Raw genomic sequence first — 12,170 nt, 5'->3', positions numbered from 1 at the left:
CAATATTAATATATTTGATTTGTACCTAGCAATTAATTAAACACTAAACCTCTTTTTCTACCGGCTTTAGTCATTGTGGAGCCGACTTTTAAAATTTATTTCCCAAATATCTTTGCTTAACGTACATAATATGGTCTTCTGCTATTTAAAGACCTGATATGAGTATATAAATTGAATCCCATTCCAAATAAAGAGATCATCACTTGTAAAATAGACATGATTGTGGAAATAGTAACTGAAATAGTTACAGAGTTTGTAACCGTTGATGCCGCCATTAATTGATTGCTTGTACTTCTTAAAATTAAAGAGTTCGTGATCTCTGCTCCAAAACCAGTCAGTATGTCATTAGAAGCCTGTCCTATTACTGTACTGGCAGCTTGGCATGCAGCTGCACATGCCGAATCTGAGGAAATTTGAGATACAATGCTACACACTGTTTCTCCTGCAGTATTAGAGGCTAATTGGCATGCAGTATGGCATGCTGCATCTGAAACAATATTACCTGTAGTTTGACAAATTGCCTCCCCCATTGCCTGACAAGCTATCTCTCCTGCTGTTTGGCATGCTGCTGTTCCTGCAGTACTACATGCTGCATTAGATACAATATCGCATGCTTCCTTTGCTATCACCCCAGATGCAGCATTACAAATAACATCATTAACCAATGCCTCTACAAAAATTTGATTGATTATTTCAAAAAAATATGTGTAATATAGAATAATTAGACGCAAGTATATTTTCATTTATATTTATTAAATAAAATTTGAATTTTGATACAATTATTTACCTTCAAAAGCTAGGTCTTGACTTTTGAATTCGAGGTATTGTGCACTCTCCCGCCTTAAGCTTGAAAAAGAAAGGTTAATAAAGTTTTATTTTGAATATAATTATCTCCTTTTTTAAATGCGCATGTAACATTGTTGAAAGCTAAATTTATGAAATACTCAGCTTTATATATCCGTTAACTAGCCTTTTGATTTTGAATAACTTTTACTTTTAATTAAAGAAAGCTTTCTGTACTTGGCTTGGGAAATTGAAGTACAATATGTATCAGCTTTTTGTGACCTAGAGCTGTAAGATTGCAGTAATGCTACTTTATCTCCAGAAAATTCAGAGGTTTCAATGAGAAATTATATGCTGAAGTGTTTGCTGCATTTTTATGATGAGGTTTGATAACTTTAGATAGGTAATAGAACAAAATTGTATGTGGAATATATTTTATTGGCTTTGATATAAAAATTTTCTGGGCGTATTAATTATATTAAAAAAAATTGACCTTAACTATTGAAAACATCTATTTTAGCATTGATTAAAATTTAATCATGCATTAGTATGAAACGTATAAAAAAATTGCGAGGTATTTATATAAAAAAAAAGATTTTGAAAATCATCTAAGAGGGAATCGAAATTAGATTAATTTGGAATATTATTGTTGAATTTAAATAATTAATCCTCAAATATTAACTATTTTACTAGATGCAATTTTCTCTGTTTGGACTTTCGTCTATATTGAGAATGCAATGATATACCCATAGAAAAAATACTCGTTATTTGAAAAAGATAGTGTGTTGTATAGTACGTATATAGCCTGAATGAATTTAAATCAAATTCAAAATTCTCTGTTTGTTGAGGCTCGTATTGGTTGCTATCAAATATTTCATCACCTGAAATAGATTTTTGTAAGTGAGTCGGGATATTTGGGGTATTGGCATTTATATTATTTATTTCATAGCTCTGCAGTGGATTGAAGATTTTGGTTGTGAGAATAAGGTCATTTGCGTACCTATTTTCATTTTGATTTGTAAATTCTGTACTGACCATTTTTGTACCATAATAGAATGGCTCTAATAGTTTTTTATAATTATTTTCTCCGTTTATTTCATTTGTTTGTTTATTTATCAAACTTTTATCTATTCCCTTGATTATTGCACAGTCACAATCTATAGTTTTCTCTGCCTTATTTTTTATACTTTCAAATATTCGATTATTTTCATTAACGATCAAGGATGAAACTATAGATGAATTATTTATCTCTTGAAAATAATTTTTATTATCTTTATTGAAAGATCTATCAATAAAATTATCATTGATTATTGAAGAATGAAAAGCTAATTCACATGGGGAGGCCGAGCCATGATAATCTGCCCCAATAATAATTGGATTATTAGCTTTATCGCTGCTTTTAGTGAGAAATTGAGTGGACAAGAATGACTGCAGTGATAAATCCATAGAATTACTGATATGTTGTATATTTTCCGTCATACCATCTATTGTACGTAAAACTGAATACAATAACACAAAAGGTCCGGATAACGATGAAATAAAGCAATCTGCAAACTTATAGATATAAGAAACTAAGATAATCACAAAAATAAGCCTGTTCATTATGTAAGTGTTTTTGTTTGATTTAGAAATAATTTTTCTTTAACTAGCGCTAAACATGTATAAATTAAATTTTAAACAAATGCTCAATTTTACACAAAAAGTTCATTGATTTAAGACATGTATAAACAAGATGGAATTTCTCCCAACTTCGAAAATAACAAATCTAAATCTCATGAAAAGAACCATTTAATCGATACAAGTGAAGATTATCATTCAGAAAAAATTAATAATAAAATCGATTTTTCCATTGAAGATTTTTGGTTCGATTATAGAATATGGTGCATTTTATTTAAAGTTAACTTAGAACAAATACGATCAATCAATCAATTTATTTCAAATAATATTTTGAATACAGAAAACGAATATGTGTGCATTAAATCCATAATTAATGAATTAGAAAAAAAAAATCCGAACAATAAAATAATTAGATACGACTTTGAAAGATTTAGGCCGAATACTCGTGAAAAAAAAATTTCTTTTCCAAAAATACCAAAAGGTTTCTATGGTATTGAAAGTTTTTTAGAACTTAAAAAGCAGTATTTTAATCTCAATACTTCTGACAAAGAATACTATCAAGTGCTAGCAATCCTGAGCTGTGATCCATTCCCATGCATTTCGAAACTGAGTTTAGTTGATCGACTTGTTATTGTTACAATCACTGTATGCGAATATCTTAACTTTAACTATTTACAAGGAATGCATGAAATTGTCGGTTGTCTAGCCTTTCTTAAAAAAAATCCGGTTCCAATAAACTACCATGTTATTTTATCAATTGAAATAATTAATAAATGGGCAAAATTTTTAATTCTTCCAAATTTATTCAATAGTTATAACAATTTATTAAATAGAAACAAAGTTTATAAAACAGAAAAAAATTTTAAGTATTGTGAAGTTATTGAAACCAATAATGAAAATATCATTTTTGGATTTTTGCACAATTATTTCGTTTCAGATCAGTTAACTCAAGTTGAAGAATTAGATTGTAAAGATATTACTGAAAATCTGCAAATATGTTTATGCAATGATATTTCTCATAATAATTTGGAAATGAAACCTGCACAGTGTTTTGAAAGTAAAGAATTTAAGCCAATATATCAAAACCAAGGCATAAAAATAAATGCAATTGAACAAATATTAGTTATTTGCAATGAATTTCATTCATTTGGTTATTTTCACAGTCCTAATATTTTTAATGAAATCGAAAAAAGTATTGGATCAAATATTTGGTCTTGTAATGCATTCATTACTTGTGGAAGTGCTCTTTTTATTGAAATTGAGAATGTATTGCTTTTTTGGTTAAATTTGATATTTTCAAGTTCTGAAATTGATTATAAACCTCCATTTTTCCCTAAGATCCAAAGTTCTTTGCAGTTAAGTACGTTTTTAATTGTATTTCTTAAGTCACTTGAACATCAACTAAAAAATGACGTTTACCTAATTTGCACAGACAGATTCAAATTAGACTTGGACTCAAGTGTTCGCATTGGTATCATTAGTGTATTGCATCCATACTTAATACCAAATAATAATATTGAAAGCACAGGTTTTTGCGCATCAGCTCGGCACAGCTCACTTGATGAATTTATTGAAAAAAAATCTTTATTCTTAGATTTGTTCCAAGTAATTCTTGCGATGGAAAGCTTGCTTATGTCCACTCCAATTTCGTTACAGAAGAAAATTATAAATAGCCTAGATAACTTTAACTCACACTCTAGCTTAGATACCACTAACTCAAATTATTTTATCAATTTTATTGAACCAAAGGAATTATTATTATATGACAAAGATTTTTTAATAAAGAATAAGAAGTGTTTAGATGGCATTGCAAATATTATATCAGGTAAAGATGTCGTCTTAATAGATATTTTATCAGGCTTTTATTTTGACAATGCAATGAATCAAAATGTAGACAGATTAATAAAAAGATTAGGAACTGTAGAGGAGTTGATCAAGCTTAAAGAATTAGGGGGGGGAAATTTTGATTATGAACTATACTCTCTTTTTGATGAGGAACTTTTATCTACTATATTGCTTCCAATGCTGCGTTCAAGTTTGAAAACTACTAGGATTGTAAAAATTCCACTTGAGAATGAAAAAGAACGTATAAATAACCAAGTAATTTGTCAATTTCTAGAATTTGCTACTAGAAGACAACGTACATTATTAATCCAACAAAGACCATGTATTTGGATATTATATGGGCCAAGCAACAAATTGAGAGACAATTTTGTCTCTACATTAATAGCAAATGGAATAACTGGAGTTCAATTAATCGACACAAATAAAGTTTTTAATGAATTATTAGAAAATTACAATTCTTCAAATAGCCTTGATTTTTTAATTAATATTATTAAGGATGTGAAAAGTAATTTATCTCTGACTAATAATAAACCAAATTACAAGAGCAGAGCCTTATTAAAAATAAGCAGCCTAAAGAAAAAAAATGCCATAAATGAACCTTTAACTACAATGAATGCAATAGATTGTAGTCAAAATAGGAAAGTTACAAATAAACTTGATCCAAAATCAAGTCATGAAAAACAAGAATACTTAAATGTGTGTAATAAAATAATAAAATTCAAGCCAAATAGAAGAAAGATGTATTATAAATAATACGTATTTAATAAAAAAATATTTCATTAAAATGAAAAATCTGATCTCGTATACATTGCCCAAGGGAACTTTGTTCTTAAGCTCCTATTAAATATTTTGTCGATTGGTAAATCGTATTTCTTACAAAATGCAACAGAAATTCTGGGATCCATATAGTTAATTTTTGATGTATTTAACGCTACAGTCTTATTATCATCCTTTATCTTGATTTTTAAGTACAAATTTGAAATCTTACTCTTAATAGAGTCTATTTTCTTTTGCACTAAATCTAGACTCGAGTTTAAGTTTATTGGATATTTTCTCTGCTTCCCAGTGAAGGATATTTCGGTAGAAAGTTTTGGCAAGTCATCAATTGTAATAGATTTGTTATTTTTCTTCAAAATCTTGAAGAATGCTTCACAAATTTTCAAATCTTCTTCTAACTCTTGTTGTTGTTTAATCATTTTTTCCATGGAAGATTCATGTTGCTTAGGAATCGATCTCTGATGGTTACATAATATCGCAACTTCTCTATTAGCATCATTGTAGAATCTTAAAATATCGTTAACATTAGTAATGTCCACTTCATTATTAAAATTAGACATCCTAAATTCATCTTTTGAGCATGATCCAAGCTCTATTTTGGTCTTTTTTTCACTTTTTACAGCTGATTTTGCTGAAATTTTCGAAAGCTCACGTTCTAATGTAATTGATGCATTAAATGTTCTAAATACCTTAGCAGAAAGTTCGGGCATGATGGATTTCAGATATTGATTTAGGGAGCTCATATTAATCTGATCGAAGACATTTTCCATTTTATCTTTGTTTCTACAGAAGATTGTCAAATTATTGAAAGCTGCCGGGTCAATAACGACAGTGTTATAGTATCGAATTGAATCTTTGCCCAAAAAATCTAAAGTAATAGATTTTTCTTGTTGATTAAATGTAATATGCTCCACTCTTAATGAACAGCAACCAACAGTATCAGCTTCTTCATCTGTATCCTTTTCTCCCCCAACTCTCAAAGCTAAAAAGTCGATTAAATATGTTGCAGTACCGAGTTGTCTCTGAGTAATATCTCCGCTCGTCATTTTTTTTCGATAATCATCACGTATTGCATCGATATAATCTTTTAATTTTCTTGCCTTTTCGTATTTATTATAATCACTCATCCCTTTAAACCCACTTGAAGCAGAAAGAAAAATATATTTAAATTGATTATTTATAGAGTCTCTATAGTATGCAAGCCAAGTAACCGTATTATCATGAAATATGTCCTTCCAAGCATGTCCTTTCATAGTATTAGGTACCTTTGGAACAGGTGCATCTTCCGCAATATTTAAAGTTACATCTTCAGGGAATATTCGTCTTTTCAACATGCCTGACTTTGGATGCTCTCCTCTACCTTTAAACAGCCCAGGTGGCTCAATTCTGAAATTTCCAACTTTTTCTTTGATCCAATCAACAAGAGCGTATACAAATGGCGACTCTTGGTCACCCCTATGTTTTTTCTGAAGTTCTTTCTCCTCTTTCGATAAATTTTTTTTTGCCTCTTTTTCGTCTTCAAAATATTGTTTTATAATATCAAAGTTACACTTTTCCCATTCCAGATTATTATAAAGTTTATCTCCAACTGGTATGGATTTCATGAATGCTTTTCTTACATTATTATTAAATTTCTCCTTTTGAGCCCACTCAGTATCTTTCATTACTGACCAGTAGCTTGCAATCTCTTCCGCCTCTGGAGGAAGTTGAATTCGTTCGCCATTATGTACCAATGGCACATTATGAACTTTGTATGGAGGAGCAAACATCACGCCTTGATGCTCAAGATATTCCCACTGAACTCCAAGCTCTTCCCTTGGGGGTCTTTCCCACCATTTATTGAGAGGTTCATAATCCATCTCTGTTTTCTTCATAACTTTCCTCCGCTTGTTCGTATTACCCAACGATAAATCTATAGATGATGCCATATTTTCCTAGCTTGAATTAAATTACTTAATTCAATTTTGAATCATGGCGCTTTAAACTTAAAAAAAGTGACAAATGCATGGCCCAGTAAAAAGGTAATGAAAATTTTTAAAATCATGTTTAATGTGTGACTTTGTGCACACGATCACCCTTTATCAAGACTATTTTTTGTTCTTCAAATTTTATTAGCTCTAAAAATATTAAAACTTTAAATATATATTATAAATATTAAAATAAATTAATAATAAATATGTATACAAATCTATGTATGTATATATAAAAGTTATAAAATATATTTAACATATTTATGTAAAAAAATATATGTTTTATTAATGGACAATAGGTTCGAAAATAAAGCAATGGAATATAAAGATTGTGAATCATTGAAAGATGCAGGCTGTGGTTTGTCAATGTCTAACTGTATAAAGCCACTACCAAAAGATATTGCAAGGCTTGCGCTTTATATAGTTTGCATTTCTGACTTTAGCTCTATTATTCAGGCTTCATATGACATTGCATCGTCTGTCACAGTTAGTACAATATTTGTCATTTTTTCAATCATATGTTCGTCATTTGGGCTTCTTGGCTTTTATTCTATTACAAAGAATAACAATTCCACCATGAAATATTACATGATCTATACCATTTTAAGATTAATATTCGAGTCCATCACATCTTTCGGCATCTCAATAATATTTTATTTTTATTTTAAATCTACAATGTATGATGAAAACTTACCCGCTTGGGTCGTTTTTTTAATAAATGCAACATGCTTAACTCTATCCAGAATTGTATTCTCATATGTGGCATTCTCCTTCTATCAAAGACTTGAGACTCAAAACTGTGAAAAATTTGAGAAAATTACAGATAAAGTTTAGATATGGCATTTCTACTATCTTAATCATTGGAAAAATTGATTCAATACTAAATATAATAACATTTGATACTGATATTTATAATTTTAATTAATAAATCATCAAGTTATAAACTATAATATTCATTTTTGAAACTATTTTTTACAGATAGACCTTGCGCCACACCACTTATTCCACACAGAAAAAAAATTTACATGTATTAATGGACTAGTCGATCGATTTTAAAATTTCTATTAATGCCACATCCTGATACTGTTAAAGAGAAAAGGCCTAATGTTTTCCAAGACATTACGAGTAAAAACTCATTTATTCCAGATGTAACCATAAATTCATATGAAATCCATGTGGATGGTTCATTACAGGATATAATCAAAAAGAAACTAAGAAGAGAAAAATCTAGAAAAACAATATATAGCAAAATACAGGTATCTATTATAAATCGGCTCTGGAAACTGTCAAAAGAAAGAAAGCTACTATACTGCATGCGCAATAGATGCCTAATTTCTTTGAATTGTACTGATCCCAACCATGAACAATTATTCCAAGATTATTGGGCACTAGCATATCCTGATCATCCAGAAATAAATCGAATTTCAAGTAATTGGAAGCTATTAGGCTTTCAAAATAATGATCCAAGATTCGATTTTAAATGTGCAGGATTAGTAACTTTAGAAAATTTGGTATACTTTGCAGAAAATTATAGGCACGTTTTTAGAAAAATCCTTAGAGAATCTCAAAGTTTTTCCTCAGATGAAAAGATTAAATACTCGCAACAACGTACTACTCAAAGTTCTATTATTAATTCCCGTAATATCAACGTTATAATGAGTCCATATGAAACTCCAAACAACTTTCAGCCTTCATCGAGCAATTTAAGTGTGATCTCTACTCCAATAAATATTAAAGAATCAAAAAAAGAATTAGATAGTAATTTTGAGCCATTATTACCAAAAATTACAGAGTTAAGGTCAACTGTTAGTGAAGTAAGCAATAATTCGCAAATTGATCAAATAAATGTTTCATATCCACTTTCAGCAGCATTGATCAACGTTTCAATCATGATATGTCTTTATCTTAATTTAATTCCTAGTGTATATAAGATACCCGGAATTCCAAATATCTCAGCGAGTAGAAAAGCATTGAGAAATTTTATAAGATTAACCAATGAGTTCTCTTTCAACACACTTCCTGAACTCTTTAGTGTTTGTGCAATACGATTTCATGCAGAGTGGCAGGATATTGTAAAGTTCCTAGGACATAAAGTTGCGATTTCGGAATTCAATAAAGTTCTTAAAAATGTTCAGGTTGTAATGGCAGAGACTATTGAAAACCTCCCAAGAGATATAATTGAATTCAGACAAATTTGTAATTTAGAGAAATATTATTAGGATCTACTATAGAAGCATTAATTAACAACCATTAAATTATAGTGAATAATTTGAATATATAAAATCTCTTTCAATCATTCAATTTCATTAACAATCATTGTCTTCATAACTTTCTATTTGAAACGAAACATCCACCTCTTGTGTAACTCTGGGCTCCCTCGGTCTTCTCTCATAATTTAATATATCATTTACTTCCAGAGAGCCAATAGACCCTCCAGTAATCGAATTATCTTCACTATTTTGAACATTTCCTAAGTAACGACTTGCAGATAATATATTATTATTTATTATTGAATTGCTTAATATACTTTGTAAAATAATATTATCAAAAGATGAGCGTTCAATGCCAGCGATTTGTCCAAAAGATGAATTTTGTCTTTGATTTGCTCTCTCTTCAGTGGTTTGATTGTTAAAATCGATAATTCCATTAGAATTAACCAAATTCGTCATAGATGAGGCGTTAATGTAATTATATGCGGCTAGAATATTTAATTGTGCAATTATATTGTTGTTAATGTTAGATAAATATTGATTGTTATAGGGCTGGGTAAATAATGTACTATTACTTAAATAAGAAATTGGAATTTGATTCACGTTCGAAATATGAGCTTGTAATGATTCAACTTCAGTCAAATTTGTTTGAATTGATTGAAAGTCCTGTGGAATTAAATTAATATAGTTGTTTCTACCAGTACTATTTGGTTGTCCAGAGTGCAAAGCACCAATCATATATGGTAATATTTCCATCTTGCATTGCCCTACTTTAAGAATCATACCGGGCAACACCCTAACTGGATAGCTAAACGGTTTTAAACGCAAAAATGTGCCAGATGTAGAGACGTCTTTAACGTACCAATTTGATAAGCAACCTTTAGATCTGCACAAGTAGTCGGGGGCTTCAAATCCCTCATTTCTCATAGATGAATAATAAAAAATGCAGTGTTCTCTGCTAATATATCCATTACTTTCTGTTACTTCTACTTTTTTCAAACCAAGAGCTCCATTTTTTCCTCGGCCAAATACCATTCCAGAAGGATGAACAATTACTGACCAGTACATACCATTTTCTGTTTTTTTTGCTCCATCATACGGAACAAAACATTTAGACCCAATTGGAATATAAACTTCCAAACACTCATTAATTTCCTCAAGCTCCAACTCCTCCAATGGAATTTGTACAATTTTACTTTCTAGAGAGAGTTCGTTTGAATCTAATCCATCTTTGTCATCACAGACTAAAAATGAATCTTCGAAATCACTATTTTTAGTCTCAATAATGGTTTTATGCTCACTTTTGTTATACTCGTCAATATTTATTACTAAATTTAATTTGTTGCTCCAACGTAATTTTTTCCATTCATTAATTAATATTTTGTTTTCACCATGTAAGCAATTATTTTCGTTTATTATTTCTTCTATTTTTCTAATTTTAATAATTATTTCAACTCTATCTGCCAGGTGAATTATTTCATCAGCTGCAAGTCTATGCTTGGACTGAATTTTTAACATTGTTCCAATACTACTTCCCAAATCAATTACCCCAATACCCCAATCCTTTCCAATTGAAGAGCCTTCATCAATGTTATGTGAAAAACTATTTCTGTATTTCAATTCTTGAGCAACTTGGTCATGCTCTTTAATGCTAACTATTAACAAGTGATTTGTACTTACAGAGGAGTGTGAGATTTGGATAGTAGATTTAGAATGCCTTCCGAGATCCCAGGGAAGGGGGGACCTAAGAGCTCCCAAGTCATAAATTTTTGATTCTACACGATGTATTCTATCGCTTAGTATACGTAATATAGGATAAGTACTTGTATTAATAAAGGGGTTTTGCCCAATATTTAGAATTGTAGGTTTTAAAGTAATACACTCTTCTACCCATTTTTTAACTTGATTTTTAAATATTGCGTTGTTATTAAGAGTAAAATCTGAATTTTTTTCCAAATGATCAGTTTCTTCCTCATCCAGTTTAAAAGGTAAAGGTGGGCAGCCCATCCACTTTGTCAATAAATTGACTTCCAGTGGCCCAATCATATATATACCGTTCGACCAGACCATACTTTTTAACTTAGTATCATGTATTATTGATGATAACTTTGATAGATGATCAATAATACATCGAGTTAAATCTTCTGCAAAAATTATCCCAATTCCTAATATTTCATCAGAAATTATTCTTGCAAATAATGTAACTGATATGATTGGTTTACAGAAGCATAATTGCCACCATTTTGGTCTATTCTGCCCTATCAGTTCATTGCTTGTAAACAGAATTTCATTATAAAGCCTTTCATCCTGAGAGGGGTTCTCTATTTGCTTAAAAATCCCTAATGAAACAATAACGTTATGGATTGCCATGTTAATTCTGAAGTTGTATCCGATCAGTTGCCTGCATACTGGACATTTTTTTCCTAGCAAGCGGTTATGAGTAATGCAATATCTACAAAAAGTGTGCCCGCATGGAATTGTAACAGGTAACATATAATAGTCAAGACATACAGGGCAAGTGAATTCTGATAATATTTTATTAGAAATGTTTGTACTCTCAAAGCCATTTTTTGTAGAAATGTTCACCTTTCTAGATTTGCTTTTCATCATATCATTTTCTAATACATCGTATGATTCTGTATTGACTGTAAGACTAAATTTATTGCTGTTATTATCTATAATATCTGAAACACGTTCACAATTCTGCTTGTCCTTATTTACAGCTTCTCTTTTTATTATATTATCATAATTGCTCATTTGCAAAGTTATTTGGATAAATTAATATGTTAGATATGAAAATAAATAGGCAAGTACTAAAGATCAATAAATTTCCATTTTAATCACAAAATATTATTCGAGAATAACATTAACTAATATTAATGTTTTGCTACTTAATTTTTAGTTGTTTAATCGCAGTAATATTCACAGATCATGCATTATCGAGACTATTTTTGCGCGGGAAAAATGG

The 12,170-nt window shown here is 29.9% G+C and overlaps 7 protein-coding genes across 7 annotated transcripts; 3 read left to right on the top strand and 4 right to left on the bottom strand.

Moving 5' to 3' along the window:
- Positions 1-116: 116 nt before the first annotated feature.
- ELE39_001227 (secreted cysteine rich) lies at positions 117-743 on the bottom strand (the record flags this gene model as incomplete). Its single annotated transcript, XM_067344266.1, has 1 exon — positions 117-743. One exon carries the CDS (start codon positions 741-743, stop codon positions 117-119), a length of 627 nt encoding a protein of 208 aa, XP_067200304.1.
- A 721-nt stretch (positions 744-1,464) lies between these two features.
- ELE39_001226 (uncharacterized protein) lies at positions 1,465-2,385 on the bottom strand (the record flags this gene model as incomplete). Its single annotated transcript, XM_067344265.1, has 1 exon — positions 1,465-2,385. The coding sequence occupies one exon, from the start codon at positions 2,383-2,385 to the stop codon at positions 1,465-1,467; it is 921 nt and encodes a 306-aa protein (XP_067200303.1).
- A 117-nt stretch (positions 2,386-2,502) lies between these two features.
- ELE39_001225 (putative low complexity perhaps membrane associated) lies at positions 2,503-4,998 on the top strand (the record flags this gene model as incomplete). The annotated part of the gene is made up of 1 exon (XM_067344264.1): positions 2,503-4,998. The coding sequence occupies one exon, from the start codon at positions 2,503-2,505 to the stop codon at positions 4,996-4,998; it is 2,496 nt and encodes an 831-aa protein (XP_067200302.1).
- Positions 4,999-5,024: 26 nt separating this feature from the next.
- Positions 5,025-6,950, bottom strand: ELE39_001224 (DNA topoisomerase I; the record flags this gene model as incomplete). Its single annotated transcript, XM_067344263.1, has 1 exon — positions 5,025-6,950. The coding sequence occupies one exon, from the start codon at positions 6,948-6,950 to the stop codon at positions 5,025-5,027; it is 1,926 nt and encodes a 641-aa protein (XP_067200301.1).
- Positions 6,951-7,280: 330 nt separating this feature from the next.
- ELE39_001223 (uncharacterized protein) lies at positions 7,281-7,826 on the top strand (the record flags this gene model as incomplete). The annotated part of the gene is made up of 1 exon (XM_067344262.1): positions 7,281-7,826. The coding sequence occupies one exon, from the start codon at positions 7,281-7,283 to the stop codon at positions 7,824-7,826; it is 546 nt and encodes a 181-aa protein (XP_067200300.1).
- Positions 7,827-8,059: 233 nt separating this feature from the next.
- On the top strand, positions 8,060-9,211 carry ELE39_001222 (Ced12 family of s that are conserved throughout eukaryotes; the record flags this gene model as incomplete). The annotated part of the gene is made up of 1 exon (XM_067344261.1): positions 8,060-9,211. One exon carries the CDS (start codon positions 8,060-8,062, stop codon positions 9,209-9,211), a length of 1,152 nt encoding a protein of 383 aa, XP_067200299.1.
- Positions 9,212-9,298: 87 nt separating this feature from the next.
- ELE39_001221 (RING finger) lies at positions 9,299-11,959 on the bottom strand (the record flags this gene model as incomplete). The annotated part of the gene is made up of 1 exon (XM_067344260.1): positions 9,299-11,959. One exon carries the CDS (start codon positions 11,957-11,959, stop codon positions 9,299-9,301), a length of 2,661 nt encoding a protein of 886 aa, XP_067200298.1.
- Positions 11,960-12,170: the final 211 nt, after the last annotated feature.

This window comes from Cryptosporidium sp. chipmunk genotype I (assembly GCF_004936735.1).
Source record: "Cryptosporidium sp. chipmunk genotype I strain 37763 chromosome Unknown contig_17, whole genome shotgun sequence".
NCBI classification, from domain to species: Eukaryota; Apicomplexa; class Conoidasida; order Eucoccidiorida; family Cryptosporidiidae; genus Cryptosporidium; species Cryptosporidium sp. chipmunk genotype I.
The sequence above is the reverse complement of the archived record's forward strand: the minus strand, read 5'-3'. Positions and strand labels throughout refer to the sequence as shown.